At 46.8% G+C, this 22,046-nt stretch overlaps 1 protein-coding gene across 3 annotated transcripts in view; it reads right to left on the bottom strand.

Moving 5' to 3' along the window:
* Positions 1 to 356: 356 nt before the first annotated feature.
* The window catches only part of SLC14A1 (solute carrier family 14 member 1 (Kidd blood group)), a 92,115-nt gene continuing 70,425 nt past the window's right edge, over positions 357 to 22,046 (bottom strand). For all 3 annotated transcript variants that reach the window (XM_075327538.1, XM_075327523.1, XM_075327530.1), the window contains exons 8-9: positions 5,435 to 5,484; positions 357 to 3,252 (exon numbers count right to left, since the gene is read on the bottom strand). In XM_075327538.1, coding sequence (XP_075183653.1) covers positions 3,076 to 3,252; positions 5,435 to 5,484 — 227 coding nt within the window. In that variant the 3' untranslated portion in view covers positions 357 to 3,075. The remainder of the gene's footprint in view (positions 3,253 to 5,434; positions 5,485 to 22,046) is intronic.

A 22,046-nucleotide genomic window follows, 5' to 3' on the forward strand; every position in this document is an offset into this window, starting at 1 on the left:
TATAACGAAAAGGGTAAAATTTATATCACCCCAATTTTTCACCCTACAATTAAGATTGTTTTAAATGTTTTTTATTTTTTTAAATCTCTTATAATTAATCATAATTGGGATCGCCATGTTCGTAAAAGTCCGATCTATAAAAATATAAAATTACTTAACCCAATCAGTATTAGCTGTAAAGAGAAAAAAAAATCGAGTGCCAGAATCCCAGATTTATTATTGCCTCACCCCCCTAAAAAATGTTTTAAAAAAAGGGATACAAATGTCATATCTACCAAAAAAGCATTAATACAAATGTTATTTTACCACACACAAAAAATTTCAAAAAAAGTTGACAAAAATCTTTTTTTTTTAAATTTTCTATTTTGTTTTCCACTACTTATCCTCTTCACCGTCTTTTGTTTTTTTCTCCCCTTCTTCCAAGAGCCATAACTTTTTATACTTCTGTTCATATAGCAATATAAAGGCTGTTTTATTTGCGGGATGAGTTGTACTTTTGAATGACACCATTCATTCTCCCCCATATTGTTCTGGAAAACTGGAAAAAAAATCCAAGTGCGGTGAAATTTCAAAAAAGTGCTATTGCAATTGATTATGAGTTTTTTATTTACCATGTTCACTTTATGGTAAAACTAACCGGGCATTAGGATTCCGAGGTCAGTACGAGTTAGATAACACCAAACGTGTTTTGTTTTATGTTTATCGAAGTAGTGAAAAAGTTCATAAGTTTGTTAAAAAATAAAAAACAATTGCGCTTTTGTCGCCATTTTCCAAGACCCGTAGTGTTCTCATTTTTTGGGATCTGGGGCTCAGTGATAGCTTATTTTTTGCGTCTTGAGTTGATGTTTTTAATTATCACATTTTTAGGTAGATGCAATGTTTTGATCGCCTGTTCTTGCATTTTGACGCAATGTTCCGGCGACTAAATAACTGTAATTTTGTCTTTTTGATTTTTTTTCTCACTGATCAAATTAATTGAATTTATATAGTATTTTGATAGATTTCTGAACGTGTATGTGTATTTTTTTTATTGTTTTATTTTCAGTCAGGCCAAATGGGGGTTATTTGGACTTTTAGGGGTTTTTTTTTTATACTTTTAAAACCTTTTTTTTATCTTTTTATTGATTGTACTAGTCCCAGGAGGGGATTTGAAGCCTGGTTCTGCTGGTTAGAGTGATGCTTCAGGATCAGCATGGCTCTGATCACCAGTAATTGCTGTGTTAGGCCTCTGCCACACTCACGTGAAAATCACGCACGTGCCGAGAGACACGTATTTCCCCTGCGTGTTGCGTGGAGGTAAGTACGTGTCTCTGGTACGTGCGGGCCATGTGTGTTCTACGTGTGCTATCCGCGATAGCACACGTAGAACCGGTAATTTACATACTCACGTGGTCCTTGCTGCTGTCCGTGGTGCTGATCCTCGGTCTCCAGCCCTCCCGACTCCCCGCTGCTGCTGCTTCCGGCCGCAGTGAAGTGAATATTAAATGAGAATAATGAGCGGCGGTCGGCAGCAAGTAACAGCAGCGGCAGAGACAGCAGCGCTGGAAAAGGTGAGTAAATGTTTTTTTTTTTTTTCACTGACATGTGTGTTTTCTCCGGCGCGTGTCACACGGGACCGCATCCACACTACACCTGTGTGGTAGGGGTGCGGGCCGTGTGACACCCGTGCTGCCGGAGAAAACACTGACATGTCAGCGTTTAGAAAAACGCACACACGTACAAACGCACACGGACACATGTTCCGTGTGGTTGTACGTGTGTGTGCCTGCTACAATAGGGTAGCATTGCTTAACGTGTCTCCGTGCCGCCGGTACGTGCAAAAAATGACAAACATGTGCCGGCGGCACGGATGTGTGTCGCAGGCCTTAGGGGATGGTTGCACTTGCGTTTTGCACAGACGAGTGCAATCTGAGAAAACATCGCATTGCTCTCACTCTTGTGCAAAACTATGGGGCAGTGTCCATTTGATTTCTCATACCATACCGGCATGTGGAATGAATTGCAGATTTCTGCGTTTGGCAGTGAGTCTCGGCTCACACCCCCCCCATACTAATCTATGGGATCGTATGAAATATCGCAAAGCACTCACATGTCATCCAACCACAGTGCAATTTATGGAGGGACAGGCAGCGGAGGAGATGGGGAGAAAGTGATCCCTCCCTCTTCTCCGCAGCTGTGATCCGATCGCAAGATTGCATCACAGTCACATGATCCCTGGCTGACACATGCAGAAGAGGGTTATTAGCATATCGCTTCCCATGCTCTCGTAGTTACGTACTAGAACGTAAATAAGTAAAATAATAATAATAAAAAAAACCTACACGTGTTTGGTATCACAGTAAGTCTATGTGCCCATGGACAAAAGATGGTGCGGATTTTTCTGCAGCAAAATCTGCAGTATCTCCCAGAAAATTGCACCAAAACTTTGGTTCGTTTTTGGTGCGTTTTTGTGTCCGTTTTTTGTGCGGAATTTGGTGCGGAATTTGGTGCGGATTTTAACCATTGTACACTGTTGTTGCATATTCCGCAATAAATCAACAGCGTGGGCACAGGGCCTAATCGTTGTGACATGGAGAATCGTGTTGCCAAGTCATTTTTACCACCTAATTCTTATTAGGAAATGAAAATAAAACACAAAAAAACCCACTTGTTTCTTTTTTACCCTTTGACTTTTGAATTATTTTTCATCATATTGTATACTAAAGTGAATGGTGTCATATAAAAATACCTCTCGTCTGGCAATAAAACATACCTTCCCTTCCCCCTTCATTGTAGAAATCCCTTAATAAAAATATATAAACATAAAAATAAATACATTTATGATTAAATACTCTTCGTAGATCGGCTCCCAATCTACAAGCGTCGATTCTGTAAACTCTACACCGGTCAACTCTCTACACCCACGTCGGGCCTTCCTAGAGTCTTGGCAAGTGTGACATAAAAAAAGCTGCGCCAACATGGGTGGACGATCTTGTACATTAAGTATTTGAGTGGATTTTCCTAGAGTAGGAAAGAATTTGTGACAGAGGAAAAATCAATTGGTAGAAATGTCCAACAGTCCCTTCTTTGGAGTATTCAGATGTTGCATTTCTCCTTTCTGTCCTTCTTCAGGTTGAGAAAATAGATTCTGTTGGCCTCTGGGTAGGTGACCTTCGATAAGGGCAGTTTATAGATACCTGGATTGTTTGTAGTTATCAAGAGGAAGGTGAGCGCCGATAGGCAGAATGGCCAAGTACAACATGGCAGGGCAACCTATAAAACGAAGATCATAGGATGATAAAAGAGTAATATACAATTGGAATTAGCTAACTATCCTGAGCCAGCCATTGAAAATGAAAATATGTTTGATATTTTGAAGCCCCGGTTAAGCTCATTTGATTTGGCATGGTCTTCAGACCCCCAAGAATCGCTTAAACCAATGGATGAAATATAAGCTCAATTGACTCTACAAGTCAATATATCCTTCTGCTGAGGAGGGTTGAGATTTCTGGGCCTGAAAATCCCTAAATTTATCAAGACTCTGGTGTAGAATATATAATATATAAAAGGTTAGTTACCTTTTAAGTAAACTATTGCGCATGAGGGGAAATTGTAAAAATATGTTTGTTGTTTTGTTTTTTCTAAATTTGAGAAATTATTTAAGAAAAAGCTTGGAGGAGTTAAATTTCTTTGTACTAAATAATCAAGGATTTTTACAAAATGTAAAAAAAAAAAAATAAAACTTGACATATGACAGAAGAACTATGATCAAAAGGTTTGGGTTGTTGACTCAAAGGATCAATGTAAGGCCCGTTTCACACGTCAGTGAAAAACACAGATGTTCTTCACTGATGTGTAAAACACGCACATGTCCCTCCGTGTTCCGTGATTCAAGGCACACGTGGGTTGTCTATGTGCAATCCAGGCTCCATTCTCCGTGGTCCGTGATTGCACATAGAGATCAACTCACCTGTGCCCGCTCCCGTTCTCCTTGGTGCTGAACGATCCCGCGGTGCAGCATCCGGCCGGCGCTGACCCCCGCAGCAGCTGCTTCCGGGTCGGCTGTGTCGTGCATTCATGAATATGCACAACAGTAATGAGCCGGCTCAGAAGCAGCAGACAGCGGAGGCTGCACAGAGCATCACTGGAGAAGGTGAGTATAAAATGATTTTTATTTTATATGCACATGTTTTTCTGGTACGTGTTTCACGGATCACACCATAGTGTGCTCCGTGGAACATCAGTGATGCCAGAAAATAAATGGTCATGTCTCCGTGCGGCAATCACAGACACGCGTGTACGACGCACGGAGACACGGTCAGTGAAAAATCACTGATGTGTGCGCAGACCCATTGATTATAATGGGTCTGCGTATGTCAGTGATTCTGGTACGTACAAAAAAAGCACAAACGTACCAGAATCACTGACATCTGAAACGGACCTTAGGTGTTGACGACTTGTTTTTTTCCTTATCTGAGAAAATCAGATCAATTAGGCCAGCGTCACACGTCGTATAACCTGCACAAGTGCAATGTGAGGAAATCTCACATTGCTCTCGGCCTAATGTAATGAGGCAGCTCAGATCTGCGAGTTTTTCCTCTGCCCTAATCGGATAGAGGAAAACAATCGCAGAATGCTACCATTATGGCTGGAGTCACATAGTATATGGCATGTGAGAGCCTCGGATGCGATATGCTAATGACCCTTGGATACGATCGTGAGCTGAATATCATACGACTGTGATCCGATTCTAAGATCACATCACAGCTGCAGAAGAGAGGGAAACAGTGATCTCTACATCTCCTCCATTGTCAGCCTCTACAAATATCGCACTGCACTTGGATAACATCTGAGTGCAGTCCAGTGTTTTTCTCTACCCATAGACTTGTATGGGTGGGAGTGATAAGTTACTTGCAGACAATCGCAGTATGCTGAGATTTTTTTCATCAGCCTGATTAGGGCCGAGGAAAAAATTGCAGATCTGAGCTGCCGCATTATGTTAAATGGTGCTAAGTGCGATGCCAGAATTTCTTGTGATGCACTTGGGCCAGTGTGAGTCTAGCCTATCTGTGAGTCTCGACTCACTCGCACCCATACAAGTCTATGGGTGCGAGTTGTGCGCACCATTGCCTTTTCTTCTATGGGTGCGAGTGAAACATCGCACTTCACTTGAATGACATCCAAGTGCAGTGCGATATACGCACAGGCTGACAATGGAGGAGATCACTCTTACCCTCTCCTAAACATCTGTGATCCGGTCACATGATGGGATTACAGGTTCATGACACTCGGCTGACACTCGCAGCAAAGCCTGATCCGAGAGTCATTAGCATATTGCATTATGTGCATGGTTGTGGCAAATGTTGTCTTTCCCACTATGCCATGAGGCAAGTAGCAGATATTTGGATACTGTACATAGGTACAGGTATTTGTACATTTCTATCAAGACACTTACCACAGACATCATATTGCTCAGTGCAGCTCCTAAGTACGCACAAAAGAGAGCTGGGGAGGAAGCAAAAAAATTAAATAAGTAAAATAAATGCTGAATATTAAGTATATTGAGTATATTCATTTATTTAGGGTTCATCCACTTAAGAACAACACCTTCCCAGAACATTGTTGCAATTATACATGTTTTGTTATACACTTTATTTGTGTGCATTGGAACAGCACAAAAAAAACAAAATGAAAAAAAGGAAAATTGTACATATTTTCACACAAAACTCAAAAAAGGGCCAGACAAAATTGTTAGCACCTTTCCAAAATTGTGGGTAAACAACTTTGTTTCAAGCATGTAATGCTCATTCAAACTCCTCTGTGGCAAGTAATTGGTGTGGGCAATATGAAAATCACACCTAAAACTAGATAAAAAAAGGGGGAAGTTGACTCAATGTTTGCATTGGATTCCTGTGTGAGTCACACTAGGCATGGAGAATAGAGGAGAAAATAACTGTTTGACGGCTTGAGAACCCAAATTGTTGAAAAATATCAACAGTCTTAAGTTTACAATTCTATCTCTAGAGATCTTGATGTTACTTTATTTACATTGCGTAACATAATTAAGACGTTTACAACCCATGGCGCTATAGCTAATCTCCCTGGACATGGACAGCAGAGAAAAATTGATGAAAGGTTGTAACACAGGAATATTCCGGATGGTGGATAAGCCATCCCAATCAAGTTCCAAAGAGATTCAAGTCCTGCAGGCTCAGAGGCATTTGTGTCAGCACAAACTATACGACTACATTTAAGTGAAATGAAATGACGTGGCAGAAGACCCAGGAGGACCCTGTGAGCAAGGATGGTTGACCTTAGGGAGATCAACATCCACCACTGCGGAGACACCATCACGTGTTTCTCAACGCAGTGATTCTAGAGCAATGCCCCCTGGGAAATATTCAAAGCAAGAAGGCCTGCGGAGACACCATCACATGTTTCTCAACGCTGGCAGGTTACTAGTAGAGTTGAGCGCGGTTCGTGGTTCGTGGTTCTCCAGTTCGCGGCTCGAGTGATTTTGGGGCATGTTCTAGATCGAACTAGAACTCGAGCTTTTTGCAAAAGCTCGGTAGTTCTAGAAACGTTCGAGAACGGTTCTAGCAGCCAAAAAACAGCTAAATCATAGCTTGGTTTCTGCTGTAATAGTGTAAGTCACTCTGTGAATCAAACTATTATCACATTTCAGTGTATAGTGTGCGTGAACAGCGCCTTCAGATCACTGCTGTTTCTATAATGGCGATCGCCATTTTTTTTTTTTTTTTTTCTTGTCTTCCTTCCCTAAGCGCGCGCGTCTTGTGGGGCGGGCCAGCATGTCAGCCAATCCCAGACACACACACAGCTAAGTGGACTTTGAGCCAGAGAAGCAACGGCATGTGTGATAGGATCTGCATGTCACATGTCCCTGCATTATAAAACCGGACATTTTCTTCACGGACGCCATTATCTGCCTTCTGCGTCTTTGGTGTCAGACATCACTGTCGCAGCTCCGTCTTCCTGAGTCCTATAGCCGATACAGCTGTATGCGCTGCATACACAGCGTTAGACAGCTTAGGGAGAGCACTTTATAGCAGTCCTTTTAAGGGCTCCAACCGGCAGGGTCAGAGAGCCATAGGTGACAGGTCCTGCAAACAGCAACAGCGTCTGTGTAGCCCAGGTCAGGGATTTCCTACCTGCATTTCACCATTAGGAGGGAATAGAAAGGCAGGCTTCCATTCCTCTACCCAGAGCACCACAATCCTACCACTGTACCCTCTTGTCCTCTGCACACTCCAACTGATAACTAAGCCATTATACTAGCAAACACTCAGTGTACCTAGTGGCATCCTATACGTGGCTATTGGACTTTGCTATAGTCCCACTAGTGCAAAGACATTTGCAGAGCGCGTCTGCCTGCATTGCACACTACAACTCATTCTAACCAAGCCATTATACTAGCAAACACTCAGTGTACCTAGTGGCATCCTATACGTGGCTATTGGACTTTGCTATAGTCCCACTAGTGCAAAGACATTTGCAGAGCGCGTCTGCCTGCATTGCACACTACAACTCATTCTAACCAAGCCATTATACTAGCAAACACTCAGTGTACCTAGTGGCATCCTATACGTGGCTATTGGACTTTGCTATAGTCCCACTAGTGCAAAGACATTTGCAGAGCGCGTCTGCCTGCATTGCACACTCCAACTCATTAAAACCAAGCCATTATACTAGCAAACACTCAGTGTACCTAGTGGCATCCTATACGTGGCTATTGGACTTTGCTATAGTCCCACTAGTGCAAAGACATTTGCATAGCGCGTCTGCCGGCATTGCACACTCAAACTCATTTTAACTAAGCCATTATACTAGCAAACACTCAGTGTACCTAGTGGCATCCTATACGTGGCTATTGGACTTTGCTATAGTCCCACTAGTGCAAAGACATTAGCAGAGCACATCTGCCTGCATTGCACACTACAACTCATTCTAACCAAGCCATTATACTAGCAAACACTCAGTGTACCTAGTGGCATCCTATACGTGGCTATTGGACTTTGCTATAGTCCCACTAGTGCAAAGACATTTGCATAGCGCGTCTGCCTGCATTGCACACTCAAACTCATTTTAACTAAGCCATTATACTAGCAAACACTCAGTGTACCTAGTGGCATCCTATACGTGGCTATTGGACTTTGCTATAGTCCCACTAGTGCAAAGACATTAGCAGAGCACATCTGCCTGCATTGCACACTACAACTCATTCTAACCAAGCCATTATACTAGCAAACACTCAGTGTACCTAGTGGCATCCTATACGTGGCTATTGGACTTTGCTATAGTCCCACTAGTGCAAAGACATTTGCAGAGCGCGTCTGCCTGCATTGCACACTCCAACTCATTAAAACCAAGCCATTATACTAGCAAACACTCAGTGTACCTAGTGGCATCCTATACGTGGCTATTGGACTTTGCTATAGTCCCACTAGTGCAAAGACATTTGCATAGCGCGTCTGCCTGCATTGCACACTCAAACTCATTTTAACTAAGCCATTATACTAGCAAACACTCACTGTACCTAGTTGTATCCTAAACGTGGCTATTGTACTTTTGTCAATTCACAGTATTGGAACGTTATTTGCAGCACGTCTGCCTGCATTGCACACTCAAACTTTTTTAAACTCAGCCATTATACTAGCAAACACTCACTGTACCTAGTTGTATCCTAAACGTGGCTATTGTACTTTTGTCAATTCACAGTATTGGAACGTTATTTGCAGCACGTCTGCCTGCATTGCACACTCAAACTTTTTTAAACTCAGCCATTATACTAGCAAACACTCACTGTACCTAGTTGTATCCTAAACGTGGCTATTGTACTTTTGTCAATTCACAGTATTGGAACGTTATTTGCAGCACGTCTGCCTGCATTGCACACTCAAACTTTTTTAAACTCAGCCATTATACTAGCAAACACTCACTGTACCTAGTTGTATCCTAAACGTGGCTATTGTACTTTTGTCAATTCACAGTATTGGAACGTTATTTGCAGCACGTCTGCCTGCATTGCACACTCAAACTTTTTTAAACTCAGCCATTATACTAGCAAACACTCACTGTACCTAGTTGTATCCTAAACGTGGCTATTGTACTTTTGTCAATTCACAGTATTGGAACGTTATTTGCAGCACGTCTGCCTGCATTGCACACTCAAACTTTTTTAAACTCAGCCATTTATAGTAGCAAACACTCAGTGTACCTAGTTGTATCCTAAACGTGGCTATTGTACTTTTGTCTATTCACAGTATTGGAACGTTATTTGCAGCACGTCTGCCTGCATTGCACACTCAAACTTTTTTAAACTCAGCCATTATACTAGCAAACACTCACTGTACCTAGTTGTATCCTAAACGTGGCTATTGTACTTTTGTCTATTCACACTACTGCAAATCTATGTGCAGCACCTCTGCATGACAACCTCGTGCTCTGTTTTTAATAAGCTATAATGATAGCACAAAATACTGCCATTTTGTGGCATCATAGAACTGGCTGTTGTATTCCATTAGTGCCCCACTGGTGACAAGCTATTTCTAGCACCTCTACATCACACCCTCATGCACATTTAGCTACGCTAATGTTATAGCAAACTCATGGAATTCATTGCTGCATTTCATAATTCGGAGGGATAGAAAGTCAGGCTTCCTTTAGCTTTTCCTTCTGTTCATAGACAGCATCTCCAAGACAAATTTCCCCTCCACGTCTAAGTGTGGAGAGGCAGCTAGTGCGCATGCGTGTGCCGATGTACCCCAGCTGCAGCATAATTACAGTGTTTCGCCTAGTGAGTATGCTCAGCCTGACTGTGCCATTCCTGACGCTAAGTCTTCATTTCGGGATACAGCGCATGCTCCCACACTAAGTGTGAAAAGCCTCTTTGCACAGGTGCTTGCATTCTGTGCCGGGTCTAAGTCCTGTTTTGTGCCTAGACACCATGCTAAAGCTGATAGTCTTTTTTCAGAGACTGTATTTCATGCTACTGAGCATGCTCAGGCACTTCCTGCATCAGAGACTAGGTCCGGTAATGAACTCTTTGGCCCTGGCCCTGATGTGGGGGTCCCATATAGACCACAGGGCATCAGGTGTCCTCCCAAATGGCTTGCAGAGGCCCACACCTATGACTTGTCACCGCATTATTGATGGTCAGACGATGACTGGTGAGGTGTTTGGGTCATGGCAGCCATGAGGTCATCATTGAAGTTGCGTTTCCAAATAGGACGCTAGTTATGCCACTCATGACGTGTCACTCTGCTTTTGTCTCCAGGAGGTGCATTGTGGTTCACCCTGGTTTGGGGCGGACCCAGGTTATAAAAGGGGCTGGAGCCAACAAGGAGGTGCGCAGTCTTCTATTATGCTCCGAAAGAGCACACCTCCATGTGTTGAACCCATTGCGGCTTTAGGCCAGAGGTAGGCAGGGATAGGGTGGTGGATGCAGGCCACCACCACATTTGGTAACGCAGAACGGTTAAGACCAGCTCCTGTCCTAACAGTCCTGCTTGTGCAGCCCAGTGGCATTAACAGGCCTGCTGCTGCTGATGCGCCTGCTGTCCACAGGTGTGGCCCCTACGCACACGGTCAGCGTACTCAATGGCCCCTGTGTTGTTAACAGGGAGTTCCTGGGCTGGGTGGGCATGTGGACCCTGTGACGCTAACAGGGCTCACAGTCTCCAGATCCGAATGGCGTCTAACTCGGTTCAGGCTACTATTAGTTTCATAGCCACACAGCTCTGTATCCTCCACCAAACCTTCAAGTTGCCAACCTCTCCTTTTCCAACTGGGAGCACGGTGGACACTGACTGCTGAAGGTGATATATACCTTTCTCTTTCTTTTCTTATTAATTTTTGTTATATAGCGGTCACAGATTATATACCACTTTATCCAAATCTGCCAGTCCCACTGTAACAGATGTTGTTTCTTCAGCAAATGTTACAGTTGCTTAACCACCAAATCCACGGACCAAAATTTTTTTCCCCTTTCCAACACACCTGTTCCCCTTTCCAACAGCATCTGTCCTTTTTCAACTCATTTTGGGATATGACCAAAAGTGCAACTGTGCAGGGACACCGTACTCAACGCCATCTCAGCACAGCAGCCATCCCTCGGTCCCTCCGATGTGGACAAGTAAAAGACCATTTCCTCCTATCCATGACAAAGTGTTGAGATTCACTCTGTGCAGCACTGGTGTTTAGTGGAAAAGTAGATCTAAGATTGCGTACCACATTCTGCAGATACTCCTGTATACGTGCGTCTATTTCTATGGCAGGAATTAGTTCGCCAAATTTTGTCTTGTACCGGGGATCTAACAGTGTGGCAACCCAGTATTCAGGATTACTTCAAATTCATACAATCCGAGGGTCATGTAGGTAGTGCAGCAAGAAGGCGCTCATGTGTCTTGTGCATCCAGGAGGACCAAGTCCTTGGTGTGTTGGTGGCAGAGAGGTGAGAATCGTGCATCCTTCCTCTGCCCTCTACCCACAACCTCGCACAACCGAAATGTGAGCAAGCTCTCACTCATCTGCTGAGTCTTCCATGCCCATCGCCAGTTCGTCCTCCATTTCTTCATGGGCTCCTGCACTTTCATCAACACTTTTTGCTGATACTATGCGCCCTTGTTAATCCCTCTCCCTCACCATGACTGCCGCATAGGTGCCGCTGACCATCTGGACCTCGTAGATCTTGTTATCCCTTCCGCATATGACTCCTCCTGTACTTCCTCCCCTTCCTCTTGTCCCAACACCTGACTCCGAATAATAATTACAGTGTGCTCCATCATGTAGATGACCAGAATTGTCACGCTGAGAATGACGTTGCCAGTGCTAAACATCTTCGTCGACATTTCAAAACTGTGTAGCAGGGTGCATAGGTCCTTGATCTGACACCACTCCAGCAGCGTGATCTGCACCACCTCTGGATCAACTTATCCCAGGCTATATGTCTTACCGTATTTCAGCAGGGCTCTGCGGTGCTGCCACACACGCTGCAACATGTGCAGATTCCAATTCCTGCGTGTCGGAACATCGCATTTCCGGCGTTTAACTGCCAGACCCTAAGACTTCCGGAGTGATGAAAGTTGTTGAGCTGCTGTGTGCGCACGATGGAAGTGAGCACATAGCGAGCGTGCCCGCTGCACAAGGCCATGTAGGCCGTGATGGTGTTTTAAAAATTGCTGGAGAATTCGGATCAACACGTGAGCCATAAAAGGCACGTGTGTCACATTGCCCTGAGGATGGCCCGCAGCCAGGTTTGCATCATTGCCGCACACGGCTGTTAAGTCACCAACGGAGTCCGCTCCGTCAATTTGTACTCCGGTCGCCAGGTGACAACGTGTTCCTTTCATGAATAGTGCTGATGATGGGAGAGTAGTCGATGCCAGCGGCGCAGGTGGACGCAGGTTATGCTCACCCACTGGGCTGCATTACCTTGACAGATGCAGAATCTCTGGCTGAATGTAGCTGGTGGGTATCTCACAGATGAAATACCATCATTCAGCTACAACCAATGGGAAGACACCACACCCTTTTTTATGCCCATCCTGTCTGCAGACCACTGCCAGACATAGCTATGAACCTCTGGTTAATTTTACCCCCAGTTCAGTTTTATGATTTTGTGTGCTTGTTACCTGACTACTTTTCCTGCTTGCTGTTTATGTACCTTGTTGGCCGATACGCATTTCACCTCTGCTTGTTTTCTGATTAAGTCCTGGCCGTCCCATTCTGTTCCTGTTCCTCAATTAATGTTTTGACCCTGCCTGACTACTATTCTCTGTAATAGCGGTGTGACTCACATTTCCCATACATTTCAAAGTAAAACTTTGACCGCCTGATGGCATTGAGCTCTGCTGCCAGCATAGTAAGGAGGTGTGTGGTAGTCCTTGTGCGCAGTTGCAAGGAAGGGTGGCCTGACCACACAGGGTTTGCGCAAAGGTAGAGGACCCACACGAGGTTGAAGAGGCAGAAGCAGTGTATTAACTTCTACATACAGAACAAGGATTGAAACAACTCGTGGGGACGGCAAGACTTGTACAGCAGACCCTTCTCCATCTCTCACCATAGTTTGCCAGTGCCCAGTCAGTGACATGTAATGACCCTGTCTATGCTTACTGGTCCAAGTATCTGTGTTGAAATGCACCCTGTCGCACACAGATTTTCTCAAGGAAGTGGTGATGTTGTGTGCGACATGCCGGTGTAGCGCGGGCATGCTTTTCTTGGAGAAGCAGTGGTGATTGGGCATCTGGTACTGGGGCACAGCGACAGACATAAGGTCTGTAAAATCCTGTGTGTCCACTACGCGTAAAGGCAGCATTTCGGTAGCCAACAGCTTACAGAGGGATAGAGTCAACCACTTAGCTTTGTCATGGGTCGCAGTAAGTGGCCTTTTATTTGACCACATCTGAGGGACAGAGATCTGGCTGCTGTCTGTAGACGGTGTTGAGTAGGGTGTCCCTGGAAAAATGCAGGTTTGTGAGAAAAGTGCAGGCGGAGACATGATGTTGGCTTCATCTTGCCTTCAGATCTGTTCATCTTGTATCATTTTTAAAAAACACAGCAAGCAAGGGTTACTCCAAGCGGAGTCTCCCTTTTTTTCCAAAAATTGGGCCCCACACAGACACCTTATCAGTGGCAGCACTTGTGCCCTAGTTGCAAACAGGATGTTTTGATTTGCATCAAGCACATTCCAAATCCACAAGCATTTACTCTCCCCAGGATGACACAGGGGTAGTAAATTCCTTCTGGATCCATGACTTGTTCATTTTGATGAACGTCAGTCTGTCCACATTGTCACTGGACAGACGCGTGCGCTTATCTGTCAGCACACACCCAGCAGCACTGAAGACACGTTCAGAGACAACGCTGGCAGCTGGACACGACAAAATCTTCGAGGCGTAACTGGAGAGCTCTTGACATTTTTCTAGATTTGAAGCACAAAAGGAGCAAGGCTCCATTTGCAAAGTCATTGCATCGATGTTCATTTGGAGATACTCCTGTATCATCCTCTCCATCCGTTGACTATGTGTCAGACTTGTTGTCTCTGGTGGCCTTGCAAAGGAGGGTCTAAAAAAATTATGAAAAGATTCCATAAAATTGCTGTTACCAGCACCAGATACGGTCCTACTGGTACGGGTAGACTGTTGAAGATGACGAGGCCGTCCCATGTTTGTCAAGTTACAACTGGGAGAATCACTCCCTTCACCTGCACGGTTGTTTGGTGGAAAAGCCGAGCTAAGATCGAGTAACAGCTTCTGCTGATACTCCTGCATACGTGCGTCCCTTTCTATGGGTGGAATTATGTCACAAAATTTGGACTTGTCCCGGGGATCTAATAGTGTGGCAAGCCAGTAGTCATCATCACTTCTAATTTTGACAATACGAGGGTCATGTTGGAGGTAGTGCAACAAGAAGGCACTCATGTGTCTTGCGCAGCCATGCGCACCAAGTCCACGCTGTGTTTGTGGCATAGAGGTGCTAACCGTTCTTTCTTCCTCTGTCATCTCCCCCCAACCTCTTTCAACTGAAATTTGACCAAGGTCCCCCTCATCTGCTGAGTCTTCCATGTCCATGGACAGTTCGTCCTCCATATCTTCATGTCCTCCTGCACCTTCCTCAACATCTCACCTGCTACCATGCGCCCTTGTTGATCCCTGTCCCCCATGGTCCCATGCCTGCCGCGTTGGTGATGATGAACGTCTGGACCTTGGTGATGTTGTTGTGTCTTGCGCATATGAATCCTCCTGTAGTTCCTCCCCTTCCTGTTGTCCCACCCCCTGACTACGAATAGTGTTTAGCGTGTGCTCCAGCATGTAAATGACTGTAATCGTCATGCTGATAATGGCATTGTCAGCGCTAAACATATTCGTCGCCATGTCGAAACTGTGCAGAAGGGTGCATAGGTCCTTGATCTGAGATCACTCCATCAGGGTGATCTGCCCCACTTCTGCATCTCGTTGGCCCAGGCTATACATCATGACGTATTGCACCAGGGCTCGCCGGTGCTGCCACAGTCGCTGTAACATGTGGAGAGTTGAATTCCAGCGTGTCGCCACATCGCATTTCAGGCGATGAACCGGCAGGCCGAAAGACTTCTGGAGCGATGCAAGTCGCTCAGGTGCGGCGGTTGAACGGCGGAAGTGAGCACTGCAGACAGTTTCCGTGCCCTGGTCAGAAGGCCATCTAGGCCGGGATAGTGTGTTAAAAATTGCTGGACAACAAGGTTAAACACGTGAGCCATACAAGGCACGTGTGTCACCTTGCCCAGGCGAAGGGCCGCACCCAGGTTTGCAGCATTGTCGCACACGGCCTTACCAGGCTGCAGGTTGAGTGGAGACAACCATTTATCAAAATCAGTCTCCAGAGCTGCCCACAACTCAGTCGCTGTGTGACTCCTATTTCAAAGACATGTCAAGCTAAAGACCGCCTGATGCCGTTGCGCTCTGCTACCAGCATAGTAATGAGGGGTGCGTGATTCCTTCTGCGCAGTGAGAACGCTGGTGGCCTGACCAGGCAGGCTTGGGGCGGAGGTGGAGGACCCAGATGAGGTGGAGGATGCAGAAGCAGTGGCGGAACTTGGACAGACAGAGGATTGACACACAAGTCGTGGGGACGGCAAGACTTGTGCAGCAGACCCTTCACCATCTATCACCATAGTTACCCAGTGGCCAGTCAGCGACATGTAACGTCCCTGTCCATGCTTACTGGTCCAAGTATCGGTGGTGAAATGCACCCGTTCACACACAGAGTTTCTCAAGGAAGCGGTGATGTTGTGTGCGACATGCTGGTGTAGCGCGGGCACACCTTTCTTAGAGAAGTAGTGGCGACTAGGCATCTGGTACTGGGGCACAGCGACAGACATAAGGTCTCTAAAATCCTGTGTGTCCACTAGGCGGAAAGGCAGCATTTCTGTAGTCAACAGCTTACAGAGGGATAGAGTCAACCTCTTCGCTTTGTCATGGGTCGCAGGAAGTGGCCTTTTATTTGACCACATCTGAGGGACAGAGATCTGGCTGCTGTGTGTAGACGGTGTTGAGTCGGGTGTCCCTGGAAAAATGCAGCTTTGTGAGGAAAGTGCAGGCGGAGACATGATGTTGCCTTCATCCAAAGTTGGTGCTATCGATGTCTGAGAGAGCTGTACACACTCACTTGTTTCCCCTTCCAAACCAACTGACGACCTACCAAGCAAACTGCCTGTTGCGGTTACAGTGGTGGAAGTTGTGGGTGGAAAAACAGGTGTGACAGCTGTCCCCACAGTCCTAGAAGATGACGAGCGCGCGGATGCACTGGAAGGGGCAGGCGGTGGATGGTTCGCTCCGCTAGGCCGCATTGCAGCACGGTGAGCTTCCCATCGGGCCATATGATATTTATTCATGTGACGATTCATGGAAGAAGTTGTCAAACTGCTGAGGTTTTGACCTCTACTAAGAGAACCATGACAAATTTTACAGATCACATAATTTGGGCGATCTTTTTCTATGTCAAAAAAGGACCTGGCTAGGCAAGGCTTAGAGGCCATGCGACCTGTTGATCCACCCCGAATAATGCTCAGAGGCAGAGTGGTGGCTGAGGATGCAGTTGTAGACGTGCTACCAGTGCTCCGACTGTGTCCAGGAAGGCGCCAGGTTACTTCGACGTCGGTTGCATCCTCCTCCACCGCCTCTGTTGACCTCCTCGAGTGTCTGACTGTGGGTTGACAGTAGGTGTGATCTAGAACTTAATCATCAATTGTTGTGTTTGCACTCCCCTACCCCTCAGACCGAGTTTCTTCTTGCCCTGACCGAATATTTAAGTTGTCATCCCAATCGGGTATCTGCGTCTCATCTTCATCAGTATGTTCCTCATTGCCTATAACCACAGTTGTTGGAAAGGCAGCATTTTGGTAGCCAACAGTTTGCATATGATGAAAGTCAACCTCCAAGCCATTTCATGCCCTTCTAAAAGCATGTAAAACACAGCGAGGGGACTCCAACCACAGTCTCCCTCGTTGCCACTAACTGGGCCACACACACCCCACTTGACTGGCATCGGTTGAGCCCCCTTTTGAAAAAGAAAAAGATGCTTTGCATGAAGCACTCTCAAAAATACGCGTGCCTTTCCCGTCCCCTGGCTGACCCAGGGGAAGAAAAGTCCTCTGAGAGCCATGACTTGTTCATCTTGGTTCTTTTAGAGACACAGCGAGGGGACTCCAACCACAGTCTCCCTCGTTGCCACTAACTGGGCCACACACACCCCACTTGACTGGCATCGGTTGAGCCCCCTTTTGAAAAAGAAAAAGATGCTTTGCATGAAGCACTCTCAAAAATACGCGTGCCTTTCCCGTCCCCTGGCTGACCCAGGGGAAGAAAAGTCCTCTGAGAGCCATGACTTGTTCATCTTGGTTCTTTTAGAGACACAGCGAGGGGACTCCAACCACAGTCTCCCTCGTTGCCACTAACTGGGCCACACACACCCCACTTGACTGGCATCGGTTGACCCCCCCTTTTGACAAAGAAAAAGATGCTTTTCATGAAGCACTCTCAAAAATACGCGTGCCTTTCCCGTCCCCTGGCTGACCCAGGGGAAGAAAAGTCCTCTGAGAGCCATGACTTGTTCATCTTGGTTCTTTTAGAGACACAGCGAGGGGACTCCAACCACAGTCTCCCTCGTTGCCACTAACTGGGCCACACACACCCCACTTGACTGGCATCGGTTGACCCCCCCTTTTGACAAAGAAAAAGATGCTTTGCATGAAGCACTCTCAAAAATACGCGTGCCTTTCCCGTCCCCTGGCTGACCCAGGGGAAGAAAAGTCCTCTGAGAGCCATGACTTGTTCATCTTGGTTCTTTTAGAGACACAGCGAGGGGACTCCAACCACAGTCTCCCTCGTTGCCACTAACTGGGCCACACACACCCCACTTGACTGGCATCGGTTGAGCCCCCTTTTGAAAAAGAAAAAGATGCTTTGCATGAAGCACTCTCAAAAATACGCGTGCCTTTCCCGTCCCCTGGCTGACCCAGGGGAAGAAAAGTCCTCTGAGAGCCATGACTTGTTCATCTTGGTTCTTTTAGAGACACAGCGAGGGGACTCCAACCACAGTCTCCCTCGTTGCCACTAACTGGGCCACACACACCCCACTTGACTGGCATCGGTTGAGCCCCCCTTTTGACAAAGAAAAAGATGCTTTGCATGAAGCACTCTCAAAAATACGCGTGCCTTTCCCGTCCCCTGGCTGACCCAGGGGAAGAAAAGTCCTCTGAGAGCCATGACTTGTTCATCTTGGTTCTTTTAGAGACACAGCGAGGGGACTCCAACCACAGTCTCCCTCGTTGCCACTAACTGGGCCACACACACCCCACTTGACTGGCATCGGTTGACCCCCCCTTTTGACAAAGAAAAAGATGCTTTTCATGAAGCACTCTCAAAAATACGCGTGCCTTTCCCGTCCCCTGGCTGACCCAGGGGAAGAAAAGTCCTCTGAGAGCCATGACTTGTTCATCTTGGTTCTTTTAGAGACACAGCGAGGGGACTCCAACCACAGTCTCCCTCGTTGCCACTAACTGGGCCACACACACCCCACTTGACTGGCATCGGTTGACCCCCCCTTTTGACAAAGAAAAAGATGCTTTGCATGAAGCACTCTCAAAAATACGCGTGCCTTTCCCGTCCCCTGGCTGACCCAGGGGAAGAAAAGTCCTCTGAGAGCCATGACTTGTTCATCTTGGTTCTTTTAGAGACACAGCGAGGGGACTCCAACCACAGTCTCCCTCGTTGCCACTAACTGGGCCACACACACCCCACTTGACTGGCATCGGTTGAGCCCCCTTTTGAAAAAGAAAAAGATGCTTTGCATGAAGCACTCTCAAAAATACGCGTGCCTTTCCCGTCCCCTGGCTGACCCAGGGGAAGAAAAGTCCTCTGAGAGCCATGACTTGTTCATCTTGGTTCTTTTAGAGACACAGCGAGGGGACTCCAACCACAGTCTCCCTCGTTGCCACTAACTGGGCCACACACACCCCACTTGACTGGCATCGGTTGAGCCCCCCTTTTGACAAAGAAAAAGATGCTTTGCATGAAGCACTCTCAAAAATACGCGTGCCTTTCCCGTCCCCTGGCTGACCCAGGGGAAGAAAAGTCCTCTGAGAGCCATGACTTGTTCATCTTGGTTCTTTTAGAGACACAGCGAGGGGACTCCAACCACAGTCTCCCTCGTTGCCACTAACTGGGCCACACACACCCCACTTGACTGGCATCGGTTGACCCCCCCTTTTGACAAAGAAAAAGATGCTTTTCATGAAGCACTCTCAAAAATACGCGTGCCTTTCCCGTCCCCTGGCTGACCCAGGGGAAGAAAAGTCCTCTGAGAGCCATGACTTGTTCATCTTGGTTCTTTTAGAGACACAGCGAGGGGACTCCAACCACAGTCTCCCTCGTTGCCACTAACTGGGCCACACACACCCCACTTGACTGGCATCGGTTGAGCCCCCTTTTGAAAAAGAAAAAGATGCTTTGCATGAAGCACTCTCAAAAATACGCGTGCCTTTCCCGTCCCCTGGCTGACCCAGGGGAAGAAAAGTCCTCTGAGAGCCATGACTTGTTCATCTTGGTTCTTTTAGAGACACAGCGAGGGGACTCCAACCACAGTCTCCCTCGTTGCCACTAACTGGGCCACACACACCCCACTTGACTGGCATCGGTTGACCCCCCCTTTTGACAAAGAAAAAGATGCTTTGCATGAAGCACTCTCAAAAATACGCGTGCCTTTCCCGTCCCCTGGCTGACCCAGGGGAAGAAAAGTCCTCTGAGAGCCATGACTTGTTCATCTTGGTTCTTTTAGAGACACAGCGAGGGGACTCCAACCACAGTCTCCCTCGTTGCCACTAACTGGGCCACACACACCCCACTTGACTGGCATCGGTTGACCCCCCCTTTTGACAAAGAAAAAGATGCTTTGCATGAAGCACTCTCAAAAATACGCGTGCCTTTCCCGTCCCCTGGCTGACCCAGGGGAAGAAAAGTCCTCTGAGAGCCATGACTTGTTCATCTTGGTTCTTTTAGAGACACAGCGAGGGGACTCCAACCACAGTCTCCCTCGTTGCCACTAACTGGGCCACACACACCCCACTTGACTGGCATCGGTTGAGCCCCCTTTTGAAAAAGAAAAAGATGCTTTGCATGAAGCACTCTCAAAAATACGCGTGCCTTTCCCGTCCCCTGGCTGACCCAGGGGAAGAAAAGTCCTCTGAGAGCCATGACTTGTTCATCTTGGTTCTTTTAGAGACACAGCGAGGGGACTCCAACCACAGTCTCCCTCGTTGCCACTAACTGGGCCACACACACCCCACTTGACTGGCATCGGTTGAGCCCCCCTTTTGACAAAGAAAAAGATGCTTTGCATGAAGCACTCTCAAAAATACGCGTGCCTTTCGCCTCCCCTGGCTGACCCAGGGGAAGAAAAGTCCTCTGAGAGCCAGGTCCACATTGTCAGTGGACAGACACGTGTGCTTATCTGCCAGCAGACCCCCAGCAGCACTGAAGACAGGTTCCGAGAGAACGCTGGCTGCAGGACACGACAAGATCCTCAAGGCGTACGTGGCGAGCTCAGGCAATTTATCCAGATTGGAAGCCTAAAATGAGCAGGGCTCAAGTTGCACAATAATGGAATCGATGTTTCTTTGCATATACTCATATATCTGTGTGTCTCCCTCTTTTTCCTTGTCCAGCTGTTTTGTTTTCACATGAGTATATGTCCTTGTCACTTTCCCATGTGTTTGTGTTATGTTGTGAGTTGTTTGTCACCTTTTGGACACCTTTCAGGGTGTTTTCTAGGTGTTTTACTGTGTTTGTGATTGCCTGCCATTGTTTCCTATGGGCTCGAGTTCGGTTCGTCGAACGTTCGACGAGCCGAACTCGAGCCAGACCCCCCGTTCGGCGAACCGCCTCGAGCCGAACCGGGACCGGTTCGCTCATCTCTAGTTACTAGCCAGGTCTTTCACCGGGAAGGAACAACCACGGGAAGGGCAGTCTCCAGTCAAGGAGACCACCTATGCCAAACATGGTATCCATCCACAGACAGCCGTTTCGGGGTATTTGCCCCTCATCAGTGTGGAGTAGGAATCTGGCTAGTGGGAGCATTGCCTAGTAAAAGACTATGTGAGCAAGGATGGTTGACCTTAGGGAGATCAACATCCACCACTGCGGAGACACCATCACGTGTTTCTCAACGCAGTGATTCTAGAGCAATGCCCCCTGGGAAATATTCAAAGCAAGAAGGCCTGCGGAGACACCATCACATGTTTCTCAACGCTGGCAGGTTACTAGCCAGGTCTTTCACCGGGAAGGAACAACCACGGGAAGGGCAGTCTCCAGTCAAGGAGACCACCTATGCCAAACATGGTATCCATCCACAGATGGAGCATATTCTTGCTTTGAATATTTCCCAGGGGGCATTGCTCTAGAATCACTGCGTTGAGAAACACGTGATGGTGTCTCCGCAGTGGTGGATCTTGATCTCCCTAAGGTCAACCATCCTTGCTCACATAGTCTTTTACTAGGCAATGCTCCCACTAGCCAGATTCCTACTCCACACTGATGAGGGGCAAATACCCCGAAACGGCTGTCTGTGGATGGATACCATGTTTGGCATAGGTGGTCTCCTTGACTGGAGACTGCCCTTCCCGTGGTTGTTCCTTCCTGGTGAAAGACCTGGCTAGTAACCTGCCAGCGTTGAGAAACATGTGATGGTGTCTCCGCAGGCCTTCTTGCTTTGACCCAGGAGGACCCTACTGTGGACACAGAAACATTAAAAAGCTAGACTGCAGTTTGCCAAAATGTACATGAGTAACCAAAATGCTACTGTGAAAACGTCTTGTGGACAGATGAGACCAAGATAGAGCTTTTTGGTAAATCACATCATTCTACTGTTTACCAAAAATGGAATGAGGCCTACACAGAAAAGAACACTATCTATAGTCACATATGGTTGAGGTTCAAAGATTTTTGGGAGTGTTTTGCTGTCTCTGGCACTGGTGACTTGACTATGTGAAAGACATCATGAAATCTGAAGATTAC

The sequence above is a fragment of the Anomaloglossus baeobatrachus genome, chromosome 1, assembly GCF_048569485.1.
Source record: "Anomaloglossus baeobatrachus isolate aAnoBae1 chromosome 1, aAnoBae1.hap1, whole genome shotgun sequence".
NCBI classification, from domain to species: Eukaryota; Metazoa; Chordata; class Amphibia; order Anura; family Aromobatidae; genus Anomaloglossus; species Anomaloglossus baeobatrachus.